Source organism: Camellia sinensis, chromosome 1 (assembly GCF_055761805.1).
Source record: "Camellia sinensis isolate YWXY chromosome 1, ASM5576180v1, whole genome shotgun sequence".
NCBI classification, from domain to species: Eukaryota; Viridiplantae; Streptophyta; class Magnoliopsida; order Ericales; family Theaceae; genus Camellia; species Camellia sinensis.
The window spans coordinates 26,601,696-26,620,974 of NC_138961.1; the positions used below are offsets into that span (position 1 = coordinate 26,601,696).

A 19,279-nucleotide genomic window follows, 5' to 3' on the forward strand; every position below is an offset into this window, starting at 1 on the left:
GGGTATGGCTGAAGAGTGGTTGGCTGGAATAAACCAACTCTTTGTACTCCTCAGCCGAGGTATGAGTACGGCTGAAGAGTGGTTGGCTGGAATAAACCAACTCTTGATACTCTTCAGCCGAAGTATGGGTATGGCTGAAGAGTGGTTGGCTACAAAACCAACTCATCGTACTCCTCAGCCGAAGTAATTATGTCGGCTAAGGAGTGGTTGGCTGATAAGCATAGTTTAACCATTTAAAACCGGAATAGCAGTTGGAACAATAGAAGACATTACAAGTGCAAGCACACATCAAAACCGGAATAAAAGTTCAAACAAAATTTTCATTCATTGAAAAGCAAGTACAGAGGGGCATAGCCCCGGTTACAAAGAAAAAAAGGTAACAAAAAAAGAGAAAAAATCAAGAAAAAAGATCTTCAATTTCGGCGTCAAAAGCAGCATCGGCATCAACATGAAAATCGGTTTCAGGCGGAAGGACGTTTTCAGCCGCAAGAGTGGTTTCGGTCGGAACCACGGTTTCACCTGGTGGTTCAATAGTTAGATCTTCCACCATGGGCTCCGACCGAACTGCCTGATCTACATGCACAACCGGAGTATCTTCAGAGGCAGAGTCTTCATCAGAGTCTGAGCCCTCAAGAAACTGCTATTGCATGGCATTTGCATATTCCATGAGGGAGTTCGGTATAAAGTAGGCTGGAGGGTTGAAAACCTCGGTCTGCGGATCATGACCGAGCTTCTCAACGGCTCCCCTCCAGCCGCACTTAAAGAACAGCTCCTTGGCGGCCTCACACTGTTTGACATATACATCTTCTGCCTTCTTGAAGCCTCTCTTTTCAGCCTCTTTTGCACTCTCCTTCGCTTGGGATATTTCGGCATCCTTCTTCCTCTCAAGCTTTACCAGCTCACGCAGGTACTTGTCCTTCAGAGCAATGGCAGCCTTCTGCTTTTCGGCTTCGGCCGAACTAACCAGTCCGGTCAGTCTGCCGATCTCACCTTGTAGCTCGGCCATTTGCTTTATGGCCTCATCTAGCTCGGTCGCTTTTGCTTCAGCCTCTGCCGCGGCCTGCCTTGTTATTTTCCTAAGCTCCAGCACTTTCCTATGAGTGATTTGGTTTTTCTGAATGGCCTGACAAAGCAAAGATTTCCCTTTAGCCGAAGTAAAAGTTGAAAAAAGAAAAGTAGACAGAGAGGCGACCGAAGTCACTTACCAGAATCATGGATTTTGTCATTGACCGGATGGCCTTTAGTTCGGTGTTCAGTTGTTTTTGGTGGTGCTACATGTCTTTGGGGAGGCACACACCCTTGGCCAGATTGAAGGCCAACTGATGGTCTTTTTCAGCAACAATCGAGTCCGAGGTTTGGATGTCTCGGTTGTTGAAAGTAAGTTTCGGTGCCCAGCCACCAGTCGTTCGGTCAGAGGGCTCCGGTTGGGGGCTCGGTGGTAAGCTCGGTGGAAGAGCAGGTTCTTCTTCATCAACCAAAGTTTGTTCGGTTTCGGCAGTCCGAGCTCGCTTGGTTCGGCGGGAAGAGGACGGCTGTTGAGAGGGGAGGGCCACAACAGCAGGCTGCGATTGGCTGGGTGGCGTTACTTCGGGCTTGGTTGTCTCGGTTAAAAGGGCCCTGACTCTATTCTTTTTTGCCATCTCTTCTTCAGCTGTAAGTGGGACTAGCCTAATCTCGGGCAAGGATGGGTCCGGTTCAGGGGCGTCTTCAAGAAGGAAGTCAGTTATTCTGGCTTTCCGGCGACCGCTGTATCGGTAGGTCGGCTCGAATTGCAGCAATTTGGCCCAGCTACGTTCTGGATATCGTAGTGCGGCTCGCAAAGTTGCAAGGTTTGGATAACTGTATAAGGAATGAAGGTGGGCAGAATCTGCGAAAGAAGAACTGTTAGTTCGGTTGATACACTAAACAAACCGAAATAAAAAAATGCAAGGAAGAAGACCGAAGTTAAATTACCAGGCTTTTGGGCTTGAAAATCCTCAAAGTTCCCAGAGACCCAGAAAAAATCATCGTCATTTACGTCTTTGTCCGGTGTATATTTAATTATCTTCTCTCGGCGGCAACGTATTCTAAGGTAATAAACCCACCCATCCTCTTTTGAGCCAATGGAATATTGATGGAAAATTTCGGCCAGGCCAAGGTTTAGTCCGGCTTGACGGTTGAGTTCGGCTATTCCCATAATGATGCAGTACGAGTTAGTAGATAGTTGGGTTGGGCATAGTCTGGTTTGCCTAAGGAACTCGCAAATCAATGGCTGGACTGGAAATCGTAGTCCGGTTTCTATAATGGATAAAAGGGTGAAGGGGACGAAGCCTTCATTGTCCCAGGGAATGACGTCTTTTTCGGCCAAGACCAGATGGACGTCATCAGGTATTTGGTAGTCTTTCCTGAATTCGGCTAGGCCGCCCGGAGTATTTACTAGGTATCTATACTTCCCCATCTATCGGATAATTTACAAATAAGTTATATCGGTGAAAAAATTGTGCTCAGTAGCTCGGTTGAGCGCACGCAGGAGTGCCTAGGCAACCTAAGTCTGCAAAGTAGAAAACACAAGAGTTAAGCACAGATCATTGGACCGTGCTACGAATTAAAAGCGAGGTAAAAGAGTCCTACTTCGGCTTAATGGACAGGTTCTAGCTCGGTTCAGCAAAATGCTTTGTAGCTCGGTTTGAGCAAGGTTCTTATTAGCCAAATCTTGGCAGGCATCTCGGCATACTGGCTTTGGAAACAATTTTTGTTAGACCGGTTCATCGTCTAAGGGCAGCTTTCTGAGTTCGGTCTAAACAAACTAAGAAAGCTGGTTCAGCCCCAATGGCCTAAATCAGTTGAACTATGAGTTTTGTTACTTCGGTTAGGCCTCTAGGGGCAGCTTTCTGAGTTTGGTTTAGAAACTAGGAAAGCTGGCTTAGCCCCAAAGGCTTAGCTCGGTTGCAGACCGAGGTTCCTTATTTATTAAAGTCAAACTTCGTTCGGTGGGCTTATCTCGGCTAGAGTTATTCAGGAGTTGATAATCTACTGAAACTACTGATTTCTGGAGTTATAGTTCGGTTATTATCTAAAGTGATCTACCTATATAGGACAAACAGTATCCTAGTTCGGTTGCTACTTGATTTTGGATGCAAGACTAATTTTCTACAGAATTGGTCTTACGCACATAAGTTTTACTAATGTTTTTTCAAGGAAGTACAGAAGCGAAGCAGAAATGGAAGAAAATGTTTTGCAAAAGTACAGTAAACGAAACGCATAGAACAAATGCAAAAGCAAAACAAAACAGGGAAGGTGGGTCTGCTTACCAGATTGAAGAAGGGGGAGCTGGAGATGAAAACAGTGGCAGCAAATGAAGAACACAAGCTTGGTAGTTGGAAAAGCAGAGGCACGAAGAGAGAAGATGAATAGAATAGGTGATTGATCCAAGAATGAAAAGGCTGTTTTGTGAAAAAGGAGAGAGGGAAAAAAAGCGGGAACTGTTCAAAATTTTCGTGGTACGAGGGCGGCGTGACAGCTGCTCACAGCCTATAAGAGCCTGCCACGTGTCATTGGTAAGTAAAGCGTTACAGTCAGTGATTGAAGAGACGTTTTGACCGGACAAGCGGAACCCGGAGTAAAGCAAGCTCGGCCAGAGAGGCTAGAGGAGGTTTTTTAGTTCGGCTGGAAAGGCTTAAAAACGTTAGCTCGGCTGGTCACTAGGTAATCCCAATCATGCTATGCAGATGGAATTAAGGGGTAATTGAGAGGATAATTTTTGGTGAAAATTGGGCCGAGCTATGGGATGGACTTTATGGCCCAAAGTACGACGAACTGGGTAAAATGGGCCGAGAAGTTACTCCGGCCCAAGAGAAATAAAGTTACTTCGGCACAGGAATTGTGAAGCTACTTCGATTTGGACGACTTGGAGTTAGTCCGGTCTCCGGGTTAGTCCGGTCATGACGTATTCTGGATAGATCGGTCAAGGCCTTGCTACTCGGTAGCTTGGTCCCAACATATCATGATTCATGCAAAGGAGAACCGAGATGAGAAGTAAAAGGAAGAACCGAACTAAGGATAGTTCGGCCTACCTTGTGACTCAGCTTAGCCAGTTTACTTCGGTCAATTGGTAGTTCGGCCGCGGTAAAAACCATCCCACTTGGTTTAAGCAGTGGGGAGGGGGGTGTAAAGGGATAAGCATTATCCTTTAGAAGTATGAATCCTAGGAGGACTCTACATGGAGGAATAAAAGTCCTACTAGGATTGGGGTACTCGAAACCTATAAAAGCTCACAAGCATCACCTTGGAGGAGGTAACATAACACAACATACAATTTTGCTTCTTGAATACATTGAGCTTTGTCTATTTGTCAAGTTTTCTGACTTAGGCATCGAAGAGGTTTCCGGCACACACCCGCCGGCTAGCTCACGTTTGTATTTTCAGGTGACAAAGCGATATCGTACAGAGAAACGTGGACTTAGTCAATAGGATTATACGAGAAAAATTATTTCTTCCCCATACATGAGATAATAATAATTCAATTATATAAAGATTAATATTCAATCATCTTTGATATTTTATATGATATATTGCTCAACCATTCAAATAAAGATAAATCTTGAAACATATTTTTTTTTTAAATGATTAGATCTTGGCATATACTCTCCTAAACCTTACAAATTATTAGATGTCGAATCAAAAAGAACCCATTGCTTAAAATAGTACTAGAATCGAGGTACCCACCTCACTGTGGTCGGCCACCCAGCCCTATTATCTCAGAGTCCATATGGCCTTAGAAGAAATCACCACCACACATTGGGAAGACCGCGAGCTCTAATTGGGCCCTCCCATTAGCTGTAAAATGATGCCGACAAGTGGCTTCAAGAAATTAGTTCAAAAACAAAAAAAATGTGCATTCGAAAAATTGGGCTCTCATTATTATTACCGGGAACCGGTCCTGCCGGTTCCTCGGCCGTTATTTTACGTATGTATATATATATATATAGCAAGTTCCACACTTTCACTTGATCAAGGAAGCTAAACATAGAGACAGAGAGAAGAGCAAGCAAAAAAAGGGCATTTTGCAAATAGTTCTCTATTAGCTAGAGAAGGGTAAAGGAGAGTAGAGTGTTAAAAAAAAAAAGAAAAAAATGCCAATTTACAGAATAGCTGTGGGGACGCCGAGAGAGGCGAGCCACCCCGACGCTCTCAAGGCGGCGTTGGCGGAGTTCATCTCCATGCTCATTTTTGTTTTTGCAGGAGAAGGGTCCGGCATGGCTTTCAGTAAGTTTTCGTAACCAATCTCAATTTAACTTTATTTTTGAAAAATAATTTTTTAATTTTTTAACTAAAATATAAAATAAAAAAAATTAGTACGTTTGAAATATTTTTTAATTTTTTATAAAAATATATAAACAAATAAAATAAAATAAAATTTGATTTTTTAATTTTTTAATTTTTAAGTTTAAATAGACATGTCAAACAAAGCCTAATTTTTGACTTTTTTTAATATACCTATTGAAATACTCGTGGTGATATATAGCACTCAGATATCGTTTGGGATTATATATTTTAATTAAAAAAATTATTATAAATTATTATATTACTTTCTTTATTTATTTATTTTATATTTTTTTTATAAAAGAATTATTAAAATAGTATGTTTCACTCGAGGCCCAGCATCATTTGAAACTACCTTTTTTATTACTTTTCAATTGTCTTTTTAAAAAAAAAAAAATTTAAAGAACTTTTTAATGAAAAAAATACTTCTAAAAAGTAAAATTATGAATATTAATTGTTGATGTCAAACTTAACCTGAAATACAAAAGGAAATACAAATGGTGTGTGTGGCTCTCTCCAATATAAATCCTCCCAAGCTTGAATAAAGGGCAATAGGAGAAAGTTCTCTAGTATGAACCTCAATATTCTTATGTAAAAATTTATTTTGTTGTTTAATGTCTATAATGATAAATATTTTGATTTGAAATGAATTAAATAAACACTATCACGCTCCCTGGAATGGGGTTACTGCTGTGTAAAGGCTTGACACAGTAGTAACTGTTGTGCGTTAATTTGAGGTTTATTATGGGCTTAATTTTATAATTTGAATTGTTCATTTTATAAGATTTGTTGAGTACTTCATACTTATTAAAAATCATATTAATCGTTTATCAATAATTATGGGTATGTTTGGTTTGTATTTGAGAGATGAGTTTTAGAAAAAAATTTCTAAAAAATTATTTAGTTTGAATTTTTTTCAAAAAATTTTCAAAATCACTTTCTCCCTCTTGGAGCGGGGTCACTGCTGTGCCCCTCCCTGCTGTGTTTTGCTGTGCCGTGAAACGGCACAGTTTCATCCCCTTCTTTCTTTTTTCTTTTTTTCTTTTGCAAAGTTTTATCTTCTTTTGTTTTTTTTAATTTTTATTTTTTTATTTTAGAGTTCAGAGTTTAGGATTTAGGATTTAATTTTTAAAATTTATTTTTTTATTTTAGAGTTTAGGGATAATTTTTTTTTTATTTTAGGGTTTAGGTTTAATTCTTAATTTTTTTTTTATTTCATGGTTTAGGGTTTAGGGTTTAATTCTTAAATTTTGTTTTTTATTTTATTTTAAGGTTTAGGGTTTAATTCTTAAATAATTTTTTTATTTTAACTGTTGTGCCCCCTCCCTACTGTGTTTTCTTTTTTTGTCATGCTCTCACACAGTTTGATCTTCTTCTTTTTTTTCTTTTTTTTTATTTTATTTTAGAGTTTAGCATTTAGGATTTAGGGTTTAATTTCACTTTCTTTCTTTTTTTTCATGTTCTCACTATGAATTAAATCTAAACCCCAAACCCTAAAATAAAATAAAAAATTAAACCCTAAATCCTAAAATAAAATAAAAAATTAAACCCTAAATCCTAAAATAAAAATAAATAAATTTTAAGAATTAAACCCTAAACCTTAAACCCTAAAATAAAATAAAAACAAAATTTAAGAATTAAACCCTAAACCCTAAATCATAAAATAAATAAATAAAAAATTTAAGAATTAAACCTAAACCCTAAACCCTAAAATAAAAAAATTAAATTTTAAAAATTAAATCCTAAATCCTAAATCTTAAATCCTAAAACAAAAAAAAAAAATTAAGAATTAAATGCTAAACCTTAAACCCTAAAATAAAAAAATAATTAAAAAAAATTAAGAATTAAACCCTAAACCCTAAAATAAAAAAATAAAAAAAAAATTTATCCCTAAACTCTAAAATAAAAAAATAAATTTTAAAAATTAAACCTTAAATCCTAAACTCTAAACTCTAAAATAAAAAAATTAAAATTAAAAAAAAGAAGAAGATGAAATTGTGTGAAAGAAAAAAAAGAAAAAAAAAAGAAAGAAGGAAGGGGATGAAACTGTGTCGTTTCACGGCACAGCAAAACACAGCAAGGAGGGGGCACAGCAGTGACCCCGCTCCCATCTTTCTTACACATCAATTAATTACTTTTTCTCTCTCCACTCTTCTTCTCAATCACTTTTTCCCTTACGCACATCTACTCAAATTCTTTCAAATTATCAAATCATCACAAACTCCCAAAAAAATAACTCTCCCAAAATATACAACCAAATAAACTAAAAAAATTTCTAAACTCTCTCTCCAAATTTTTTTTCAAAAACAACTCTTCCAAAAACAAACCAAACAATAATCCAATTATATTTATCATAAAAAAATAAACAATAAGTTTTTTTTTTTTTTGAGAAATAATATAAAAAATATGTAATCCGATCGTATAATTATTGATATCCGATGAATATAATTTTTGGTAAGCATAAAATACTCGACGAATCTTATAAAATGAACGATTTAAATCATAAAAATAAATTTATAATAAAACTCAAATTAAGGCACAATAGTTATTACTGTGCCAAAGACACATCCGTAACCCTCTTTGCACCCTAGGGCATTACAAAGTCACGACTAATAGAATAATTAATTTGCATTTTTTTGCTCAAAACCTTTTATTAATGGATTCAACTACAATACAAAACTAGTGGTTTGTTAGGTACTGTATCAAAAAAAAAAAAATGATGCTAAATATGATCACATTGTGTAATAAGTAAAGTCAGTTCTAAACTTCCAATGATTAATAGATTGCTACATTGTATAATAAATTTAGTCAAATTTAATAGTAAGTAGGGTCAAATCAATAGCCAATTTTTATTTTTATTTTTTTTATAATCTAAATCTAATTGTTAGAAATGATTTTTGGATACATTTTTTTTTTTTTTTTTTGAACCTTTAAAAAAATTCTTTACCTATTTATGATGGGCCCAAGAGGACTAAATTAGTGATGGATGGTCTTGGGTTTTGACAGATAAGCTGACGGATAACGGGTCGACCACTCCGGCTGGGCTTGTAGCTGCAGCATTGGCTCACGCGTTCGCTCTTTTTGTGGCGGTTTCGGTAGGTGCAAACATTTCAGGGGGTCATGTGAACCCTGCTGTGACATTCGGTGCCTTCCTCGGTGGCAACATAACACTGTTGAGAGGCATTCTGTATTGGATTGCACAGTGTTTGGGTTCAATTGTCGCTTGCTTGCTTCTCAAATTTGCCACTGGTGGATTGGTAAGCAACTCATATATATATATATATATATAACACTATATGTGAATTTCAAACTAAGCTTTTGATACAAATTTTCATCAATATATCTATGGGTTTGATCAACTTTGAGGGTCGGGGGGGCCATTACGAGTGATTTTGATTAGATAATCGTAACATTTTTATTTTATTATATTTGTATTAAAAAAAATGAATGATTTTTGAAAAATTTCACACTCGATCCCTTGCAGGAAACATCTGCATTTTCCCTCTCGATTGGCGTCTCCGTATGGAACGCATTAGTCTTCGAGATCGTGATGACATTCGGCCTAGTCTATACTGTCTACGCCACGGCAGTTGATCCGAAGAAGGGCAATGTGGGGATTATAGCACCAATCGCAATTGGTTTCATTGTGGGTGCAAACATTTTAGCAGGTGGTGCCTTTGATGGTGGGTCCATGAACCCAGCAGTGTCTTTTGGTCCAGCCGTGGTCAGCTGGACATGGGCCAACCACTGGGTCTATTGGCTCGGACCACTCATTGGAGCTGCCATTGCAGCCCTTGTCTATGATAACATCTTCATCGGTGACAATGCACATGAAGCACTACCCACCGCGGATTATTAGAAAAGTTTCTAGGTGCTCTTTGATTTCTTGATGCAAAATCATGTTTTAGTTGTTTTGTGTTGTAATTTTCTCTTCCTTTTTTATTTAAGGAGGTAGGTGTGTGTTTATTGGTTGTTGTTGTTGCTCGAATCAATGAAAATGTCTTGTTTGTTTGTTTTGCTATTATATATTATTCCAGTTTTTCTCTGTCATGTTGTTTTCATATAATGATCAAGTATTTTTTTTGTCACAAGACAATTCAACAAATGACATAATTCAACGATTCATATTAAAATTGAAATAAAATGATATTGATTCATATTAAAATTGAAATAAAATGATATTAAAGCCATCAATGATGCTACGTAGCTCGATTTTTGGTGGCTCGACTTCACTTTTCAACCTCTCTCTCCCTTTCTCTCCTTCCTCAGTTTCTTCTCTTCTTCTCCTTCTTCTACATATCTTCACTGTTTTTCTCCACCAATGCCCTCTTCTTGTTGTCCAAATCTTCTGCAGATATGCTTATATATATATATATATATTGTATACAAGTGGTGGTGTTGTGGGTTGTGCAGAGTTGGAAATGGCAGCCTCACAGTGCTTTGAGAACCCACCAAGCCTGAGCTCAACATGTGGATCAGGGAATCTTCAAGAGATTGGAGGGTTTAAGACCTATGTTACTGGTCCCCCCCATCTCCATTTCTTCATCAATCTTTGTTACTTTTGTGTTCAATTTCTCAAACCCAAATCTGGGAAAGCTAACAAATCAAACCCAAAAATCTGGGAAAAGAAATCAAACCCAAATCAGTCAAATCCAAAAATCAAAAATCAAAAACCAATCAGCCACAAACCAAATCAGACAAAATCAATCAAACCCAAAACAGAAGGGGAAGAGAAGGAGCTCGTCGTGGACTCCGACGGTGATCCAGATTGTAGGTGTCGGAGAAGGAGGAGGCTTTTGGAGTGGAGAGAGAGAGAGAGAGAGAGAGAGAGAGAGCCAAATAAAACCCAAATAAAAAATCTGTCTACTACTTCTCTTCTTCTGTCTTGTCCTTCTCTTTGTCTTCTCCTCTTCTTCAGTCTTCCTCCTCCTTCTGTCTCCTTCTTCCGTCTGTTCAGAGACAAAACATAAGGAAAAAAAAAACAAACCAAAACGACGACGTTTTGATTGTCGAGCCAGTCGGGCCAATAATGTTTGGAGCTACGAAACATTATTCTTAAAGCCATACACATTTAACAATGTCGCTTTTATTCAAATTTAAACATAAGGCTTTGATTACTATAACAAGACCATTGTAGAGATATATTACAGAGAATTCTAATCTACCATACACATGGGTTGAAAATTTTACAAATAATTTTTTTTTGTTCGGATGTTAAGAATGGAAGAAACAAAAAAATGCCAATCTCATGATTAAAATGGTTGGGATTCAAAAGTTTACTGTCTAATTTGTGGGGCCCACCATGGGTCCATTTTAATAATCTAAATTATTTATTTTGTAAGGCCTCCTAATCATCACGACCCTTTCATTTTATGGTGTTTATCTCTGAAAAAATAGACGACAATTATGGTTCTAAAAATCAACCATCCATTTTTTGAAAGAAACTTGTCACAAAATTTTATGTTTCTGTCATTGCAACCAGATGAAGATGATTAACTAATTGTATGTGTGTTTTGAAAAGTATCTAAAGACCCATATGAGGATGTTTGGAACACTGCCCAACAATGTTGTCTTCAACTTCTTCAACAAACTTGTAAGAACACTTCCTTTTCTTTGACTGTGGTCTCCCTTTTTTCATGCTGTTCTTGCTTTGTTGCTTTGGGATCTTTATTAAACACAGTAGTTTCCCATTTGATGCTGTTATGATCAGTGGCTCCAAATTGAAAACCTCAAGCAAATGCTCCTTCAGAACAATTGCATCCTCTTCATTAGTAAATCCTTCCAATTTAACCGCTTTGAGATGACGCGGCCGTGCTCGATTGACTTGTTCCGAGCATGGATGACAGACAGTGCTTGCAATGCAGTAGCTTGTAGGATCAATCTGCAGAATTTCATAAACAGGGTGGAAAGCTTAATTGGCTATGTTAAACCTTTGCAAGAATGACTTCTAAAGGAACATGTTAATCTTCTTATGTATGCAAATGAAGTGGTGATAATTTTCCCTGGTAGTGCAGGCTCAAGTTACAAAAAGAGCCTCTATAAAAATGGGGATAAGGCTGAGTACATCTTACTTTTTTCAGACCCCGTTTTAACCAGAACCTCGTGCATTGGGTTAACCCTTTTAGCACAAGGCTTATGAGATCAACTTGGAAAGAAATACTTCTCCTTAAACCTCCCTTAAAAGCCTTTTGACAGTCCATTTTAGTTGGTGTCAGTTAGGGGTCTTGTGAATGTCGAAGAATTGGAGCACAGATCATTGTTCCATCCTCAATCTCATACCTATGTCGATGATACAAAGAGCGGGACAGATAATCCCATGTGGTAGAATTGCTTAGTTTGGATATGTTCTTTTTGGGGGAAAATAATCTGTTTTCTAGTTACCTATCTATTTCATGAAAACAGTCTAAAAACTTTGTTTAGTCATTTATGCTATAATTGACATGAGATATATGCTGATGAAATTGCAATATATGAACTTTTTCTTTCTCTTTTTATTGAAGGAAACTTACATTTATGAAGAGTCTTTCCAAGGAAGGACAGATTTTGAGCAAGGAGACCAAGGCATCAATCTTGCTTTCTTCCATTGTAGTATTGATCCACCATAAATCTGTTAAATTATTGAACCTCAAGTTTTCATGTCCTGAGGATAACCATGGGCTGATAATAGCCTGCAAGAGAGAAGTCCATGAAAAATCATCTGTATATACAGAATCAAGAATTAATCAGAAACCATTGTTGGAGACAGTAATGCTATTTTTGGACCTTGAATTTACTCATGGGAAAGGAAAATGAAAGAAATAAATTTAACTTCTTTCACTTCATTTCCTTCTTTTATCTTTTCCCTTTTCTTTGACTTTCCCTCCATAAATTCATGAATCAAATATAGGCTAAATGTAAAGGGCACCCACACCTCAAGAGATAACTTTTGGGTTGAGTTCTACCCAAGACTGTTCAACATAGTATCACAGCTAGAGTACCTAGGAATGGGTAAGGTGCGTGTCCCTAGCTCGAACGTGGCTAGTGCTGCAGAGTGAGCACACTTGCTCGTGAGGGAGTTTGTGATGTGTGAGAACACCTTCACCTCAACCGCTAACTTTTGAAATTGAGTTCTACCCAAACCCATGTAACAATTCAAACATACAAAAACAACAAAAACCTACCTCAAAGAACCATCCACTTAGTGTGAGAATTTTGACATTTTCTATGGCTAATAGAAGTGAGTCATAATGCAGGTACTTATAGGCTTTGTAAGCAGGGCCTGCTCTAAAATCAAGCATGCAATCTTCCCAAGAATGAACACCTGTGAGTGAAAACCAGCAAAGCCTGCCTCGGCATCGAAACGATTTGAGTTCATAAGCTTCAATAAAAAGTGAATTCAGTTGAGGACAGTCCAGAACAGTAAAGTTCTTAAGCTTGGAAACAACATCAACTCGCAAAGATCGCAATCCAACACAGTTGGCAATTGTTAAGCTCTCAAGATTGTGAAAATTTGAAACCAAAGAAGAAACAATCTCATTTGTAAGGTAGGTCACAGAAGTCAAATTAAGGGTTTTGACAAAGAAAGCCGAAGGAGAAGGCTGGTGGCTGGGGTCAAAGCTATTCAGCACCAGAAACCAACCAAACTGTCTTGGATAGTATGCTTGCTTTTCAGAACAGAACTTAAGATGAAGTTTTTTCCTTAATCCGATTGTTGCTGAGAGTATGAGACCTCTGCCAAAATGAAAGTTTAGTATCCGAGGATGTTGTAGTGGATTGTGGTGATCGAAATCAAGGAGAAAGTCAGCAACTGCACAATCAATGCCTTCTTTAGTACCATGATGTGTGAAAGCTTTGTTCCATACAATGCGCCATCTGTTTGAAAGAGCATTGGTTTGCAAGGCCGATTCAAAAGGGATCAAGGAGAGGAGGTGTAGGAGGATGTCATCTGGTAAATTGCTGATCAGATCATCTTTATTTTCTTCAAACTGTCTGTTCCAAAAAACAAAAAAAAAAAAAAAAAAACCCTTTAAATAATTCAATAAAAACAAGAAATAATCTAAATAAAGAAACATAAGGAAAATAAAAATAAAATTCCTATATTTTCTTTTCAATTGATTGTCATTGATGCTTTTTCCGGTCCCCATATGGGGGAATCGCTGAAAGTGACTGCAGCAATAGCCGGACGTGGTTGTGGGCACTGGGTGGTGACCGGAGAAGTTGAAAGAATAAAAACTTGTTTTCGAAAACACTTTTTTTTTCAGTAAATTTGTGTTAAGAGAAAGAGATCAGTTGCTTACCTTGTAGCATTCAAGATGACAAAATTGAGACTTTTTCTTCTGATCTCATCGCTCGCATAGGAATTCTGGTTCTGATTCTTATTTTTCTTTGGGATCTTTTTGGCCATTTTTAGATTCAACTATGAGCCAGGGGATAGAAGTCGTGGACAAAATATTATCGAGTCAGCAGCTTTTTATGTTAATAACCTAATCTTCAACCTATTTTTCTTAGAGACTAAAGAAATATTATTCCTAGTTTTGGATAAAAACAAACACAGTGCTAAATGCTAAATGATGTTAGTTCATCCCAAGAAACATATAGCTTCCAAGTTGGTTCCAACCCACCCTTCTATTTAAAAGATTATTTGTTTTCTATTTCAATTCCTTTGCAATTGTTTAATCGTGTTGTAAGATTTTACTTTTAAATTTTTTATTTATAAATCTCATTTAGAGGTGTTTAATAAATCCACTAAAAAAATTTATAACTTATGGCTGGTTTGGAACTCTTAAAAAATTTAAAAAGTCAAAAAATTATCAAAAAAATTAAAAAGTTATCACTATTCATTAAAAAAATATTAAAAAAATAATATACACATAATAATACAAATAAAAAAAATACAATTAACAAGGTACTGACGTGATGGACCCGTCAGTGACTCGAAAAAAAATATGGAGTAAAATATTCATTAAATTGGATAGTAGAGCTGGGCCAGTGGAGACCCACCATGGGTCCCGTTTTGATAATTTGAACCGTTCAATATATAGAACTCGTCTAGTAGTATATGTTTATAAAAAATCATGTCTATCGGATATCGCTAAATATATGATCAAATCAGTTTTGTATAAAAATGGATGGTGTTATAGTTAACATTTAACAAAAAAAACTAATACGATCAGATAGCTATCGATATCCAATCAACGTGATTTTTTATAAGCATATAGTACTCGACAAATTCTACACATTGAACGGTTCCGATTAGTAAAACGGGACCTGTGGTAGCCCCCATGGGCCGAACAGTACCAACCAATTTATGTTCGAAAAGTAGAGAATCAATCTCCTACACACCCTCTACTGCGCTGCTTCCAACTGTACGGCCTATACCATTACTTTATGAAAAATGAGTGAGACCACTAAAAAAATGAGCACTAATAGCTCTAAAGAGGTGTGGGTCCCACATGATGGAATGTTTTGCTCTTTGTGTTTTTTTTTTTTTTTTTTTTTTTTTTAAATTTCCACCTCATTAATGGTCAATTAGTGCTCCCAAATTAGTGGGATGAATCATTGTTGCTAATAGTCTTTATAGTTTGGGGCTTGTATCACTTTGCTCCCTGACTTTTCAATTGTGACACATTTGACCCTAAATTTTGAATCTTGTTCAAAATAAGGACAATTGAAAATATCATTAGATTTTTTAAGGATAAAATTGTCAATTTGATAAAATATAAGTTAATTTGACAAAAATAAATATCAAACAAATATTTTTAAATTTTTAAAAATTATTTCTACCCACTAAAAATAAAATTATATAAAATTAATAAATCTTTTAGAAATTATTTCTACCCACCAAATTAATTTTTATTATGTGTTTGGATAATGATCATGTAAAATTAATTTTTAAAAATTAATCATGTAATTTTTATTAATTTTTATCAATTTTACATAATTTTATCATTGGTGGATACAAATAATTTTTTAAAAATAAAAAATATTTTTTTGACATTTATTTTTGTCAAATTAGTTTATATGTTATTAAATTGACGATTTTGCCCTTGAAATTGAACACTGATATCTTCAATTGCCCTTATTTGGAACAAAATTCAAAATTCATGGTCAAATGTGTCACAATTGAAAAGTCAGGAACCAAAGTGACACGAGTCCCAAACTATGCAGACTATTACTGTAATTTGCCCATAAAAAAATGATATATACATTTTCCTTTTGTTACTACCTCTATTATGGTAATTAACATTATTAACATTTTTTCTTTTTGATCAGTTTCATTTACATTTGTGATATTGTTTCATTGTGCCAGGGTTTCGAAACTTTTTATTTGGTAGGGTTTAGAAACTTTAATTTACACATGGTGGTGAAAATAATATTACATTCCTCTATTATTGCGGTGAAACTTTGTATTCCTCCATTGTCACTTTGTGTTCGAAATTCTGTATTCGTCTATTATTACGCTATGCTCGAAACTTTATGTTTCTCTATCGTTGTAAGCCGAAGCTTTGTTTATATTAGGGGTGAGCAACGAATATTTCGATCCGTCTAAATCGACCGAACTGAACCGATCCGCCACATTTTGGATGGATGTGTGATGACGAGCGGACAGTTGCAGATTGATTTTTTCCAATTCGCTAGTTTTGGACGGATGACAGATTTGAGGTTCCTTTGGCCGCAACAGAACCACCAAATCGTGAGTATCCCTAGTAATTTATATGACTTTGTATTTTTAATTTGTTTAGATATTCTGTTTGTATTTTTAATTGAAAAGGAGTTTATATATATTATGTTGTGTTTTTAATTTGTTTTTAATTTAAAAATCCTTTTATCAAATGGCAAGGGTTGATATTTGATATTTTTGTATAGAAAATATAAGACTTAATTTTGTCATTTTTTTTAAAAAAATGTAATTAAATAGTTTTTGAATAAAAAAAAAGTAATAAAATAGTTTTGATAATGTATAATTTTCTTATATGTATTTATTATTGGTATTTGACAATTTACTTGATAATCTTTTAGTTATATTGAGTTGGATTGTTATCCAAAAAAATATGTTGATAAGTTGTTATATTATGTTCAAAATTTGTAAAATTTTAAACTGCCAAACCGATTCGCGTTTATTCGCCAATCCACCAATTCGCTCAATTAGCATCCATCAATTCGATGGACGGATGCGGATTCGTTTTTTCCAATCCGCCCATCCGACGGACAGATGGTGGATTAGAGGTTTACCGATCGCAACCGAACCGCAAACATCCCTAGTTTATATTCAGTCAATTTTGTTACAAACATATTCTTCAAGGTGGGTTTGGTTTGATTTGGATTAGTGAAATTGCATAGATTGTTAATGATAATAATAATGATAAAGATGGTGATGATGATGAAGATGAGGATGAGGATGAGGATGTGGATGTGGGCGACATTTTTTTGTTTTTAGAGTGACGATTTCTAATTTTATTACTGTCATTGTTTCTATTTTTTTTGGCCATCAATGTGAATGTTCACATTTCACATTGTTTGAAAGTCTGAGAAATAACTGTTGGAATATAGATATAGACATAATTATATATTTGCAAGATGTGAATGTTCACATATCATTGGTTATTTGTTACTATACTTGTTATTTGAACAATCATTTTTTTTGTTACCATTAAACAATTGAAATAGTCATTTTTTTTCCTTTCAATTTGGTTTCATGTTTTAGTGTGGATGTTCACATTGGTATGAATTTAGTTTTTCTAAGGTTAGTTGTATGTTAATTGTAGATTATGAACATTGTTTGAAAGTCTGAGTAATAACTGTTGGAATATAGATATAGACATAATTATATATTTGCAAGATGTGAATGTTCACATATCATTGGTTATTTGTTACTATACTTGTTATTTGAACAATCATTTTTTTTTTTTTGTTACTATTAAACAATTGAAATAGTCATTTTTTTTTCCTTTCAATTTGGTTTCATGTTTTAGTGTGGATGTTCACATTGGTATGAATTTAGTTTTTCTAAGGTTAGTTGTATGTTAATTGTAGATTATGAACATTCACATTGTATTTTGGTATGAGTTTTTTTTTAAAAAAAAAAAATTGAAAGTTAGTTATGTGACACCCTGAACGTTTAATAAAATATCACATAAATATTTATAATTATATATAATTGTGAGTGTATGTGATAATATATTATTAAATAAATAATAATAAATACATAATCTAATTTGATATTAGATTATCAAATATGAGATTAAATAGGGATTATTACTTAGGGCCAAATTAACAGAAATATAGAATTATAATACTAGTTGGGCCAAATTAAAGTTAAATATAGTAAATAAATAACTATAAAAGTGAGAGTAAATAAATAATAATATTGATAACAATAATAATAATAATGGGTGTTGTAGTAAAATAAATAATTAATTTTCTATTGGTGCACGATGGAGTGTAATTTAATTAGAGATTAATTTATTTATATAGTTATATTAGAAAACTGGGCTAAAAGTATAATTATCTTAAATATTTATTAAGATAAGTATAAATTCATGTGATTTATGATCAAATTTGGGAAGGGATTTGAGCTGCCACGTGTTGGACTCAGGATGCTTTTACCTCCCTATAAATAAAGAGGAGTTGATCAAACTCTGTGGAAAGAAAAGGAAAAAAGAGAGAGGGTGAGACATGTAAGTTGTTGGAAGTAGGAACTTATAGTAGGAAGGTTGTGATAGTGGAGTAAGGCCAAGGGTCAATATTAAGGTAAGTTATATTATACCTTGAGGTACCATAGTATATTTTACGTATGTTTTGACTTACCATAATTTATTTTATATAAGTTATGTTTTATAAATTACATTAATATTTCAATTACGTGGGTTATTTTTTGAACTCTACTCGTTTAAAATGAAATACATAGATATGTTTGTTTAAATTTTAAAGAATATTTGACTATGACCTTATAAACAAATAATAAAAGCCTATGGATGTAATTTTTTTAAAAATAGTAGAATGAAGTAATTTCCTGTTTAATTATTTTTATTTTCGCTTGTGCAGTTTAATTTGCTACGAATAGAATAAGTTAGTAAGTTGTGATTCCAACCCTAAGCCTCTGGGTTGGGTTGTGACAAAGGTGATATCAGAGCAATGGTTCAAAAAAAAATGCTATTTTAATTTGATCAGGAAGTTCGAAAAGTTATAAATAAATTTATAAATAAAACTATATAGCTAAATAAACATAATAAAATAAATAAATAAATAATAATAATAATAAATATTTACCTGCAACGTTAGTACTTTTGTGTAAAATCTCACGTTTATTCTGGTGATGTAAAAATGTCAGAGATTAACCTCGATGATGCATTTTAGGATGAGCTCGGGGCCATTAATTTAGATGAGATTTTAGCAGAGCACCCTGCCCCCGCCTTACCTGAGGGTTGGAAAGATTCAGAAAATATAATCAGAGGACTGCATCCAGGCCTTGCCCAATTGATGGGTCGGCCAATCTATATACAAGCTGATCCTACCGATATCCCACATTTACTATGGAGGCAAAGCCGTGCCTATACACGCGGACGTTTTCTTGGACCCACTCGTGTCCTTGGCGTTGCCCCGGGACATGACCGCCCATACTATATCATAAGCTCTTTACCCCTAGATTTTGTGGCCAGAAGGGGGAACGTGTACCCTGAGGACTATATTTTCACCACTGTCCCTAACCCGCTGAAGATAATTAATATTCAAAATGTTGACTTTAATAATGCCTTGTCATATGTCGAGACACCCGGCTGGATTGTCAATCGAGCATTTTTAGGATACATACAGTCCGTCCCATTTTCACAGTCCAGGCAGCGTAGATGTGTTTTGGTGTAGTCTAGTGAGGATGGGAATTTGAGCTTTTTATGCAATACTACTTCTCATGGTTGTTTGGCCCATTTGACCCACCACTCTAGATTTGGTAGAAAAAAACCTTTTTGTATGCTAACCATAATGTGTTATAATCCCTTTTTAT

General features: G+C 35.1%; 2 protein-coding genes across 2 annotated transcripts; one reads left to right on the top strand and one right to left on the bottom strand.

Moving 5' to 3' along the window:
* The first annotated feature begins 4,851 nt into the window (after positions 1-4,851).
* Positions 4,852-9,325, top strand: LOC114323450 (aquaporin TIP1-2). Its single transcript, XM_028271063.2, has 3 exons — positions 4,852-5,244; positions 8,308-8,558; positions 8,786-9,325. The coding sequence occupies exons 1-3, from the start codon at positions 5,112-5,114 to the stop codon at positions 9,158-9,160; spliced, it is 759 nt and encodes a 252-aa protein (XP_028126864.1). The 5' UTR covers positions 4,852-5,111; the 3' UTR covers positions 9,161-9,325.
* Positions 9,326-10,711: 1,386 nt separating this feature from the next.
* Positions 10,712-13,883, bottom strand: LOC114323449 (F-box family protein). The gene is made up of 4 exons (XM_028271062.2): positions 13,578-13,883; positions 12,462-13,269; positions 11,811-11,969; positions 10,712-11,182 (listed from the first exon to the last, which is right to left on the bottom strand). The coding sequence occupies exons 1-4, from the start codon at positions 13,682-13,684 to the stop codon at positions 10,826-10,828; spliced, it is 1,431 nt and encodes a 476-aa protein (XP_028126863.2). The 5' UTR covers positions 13,685-13,883; the 3' UTR covers positions 10,712-10,825.
* Between the last annotated feature and the right edge of the window lie 5,396 nt (positions 13,884-19,279).

Coding starts and splice junctions, on each gene's coding strand:
- LOC114323450 (XM_028271063.2), top strand. CDS start 5,112: ATGCCAATTTACAGAATAGCTGTGGGGACGCCGAGAGAGGCGAGCCAC. Junction 5,245..8,307: donor AGGGTCCGGCATGGCTTTCA/GTAAGTTTTCGT, acceptor GGGTTTTGACAG/ATAAGCTGACGGATAACGGG. Junction 8,559..8,785: donor AATTTGCCACTGGTGGATTG/GTAAGCAACTCA, acceptor GATCCCTTGCAG/GAAACATCTGCATTTTCCCT.
- LOC114323449 (XM_028271062.2), bottom strand. CDS start 13,684: ATGGCCAAAAAGATCCCAAAGAAAAATAAGAATCAGAACCAGAATTCC. Junction 13,270..13,577: donor GTCATCTTGAATGCTACAAG/GTAAGCAACTGA, acceptor TTTTTGGAACAG/ACAGTTTGAAGAAAATAAAG. Junction 11,183..11,810: donor TGGAAAGACTCTTCATAAAT/GTAAGTTTCCTT, acceptor GAAATTCTGCAG/ATTGATCCTACAAGCTACTG.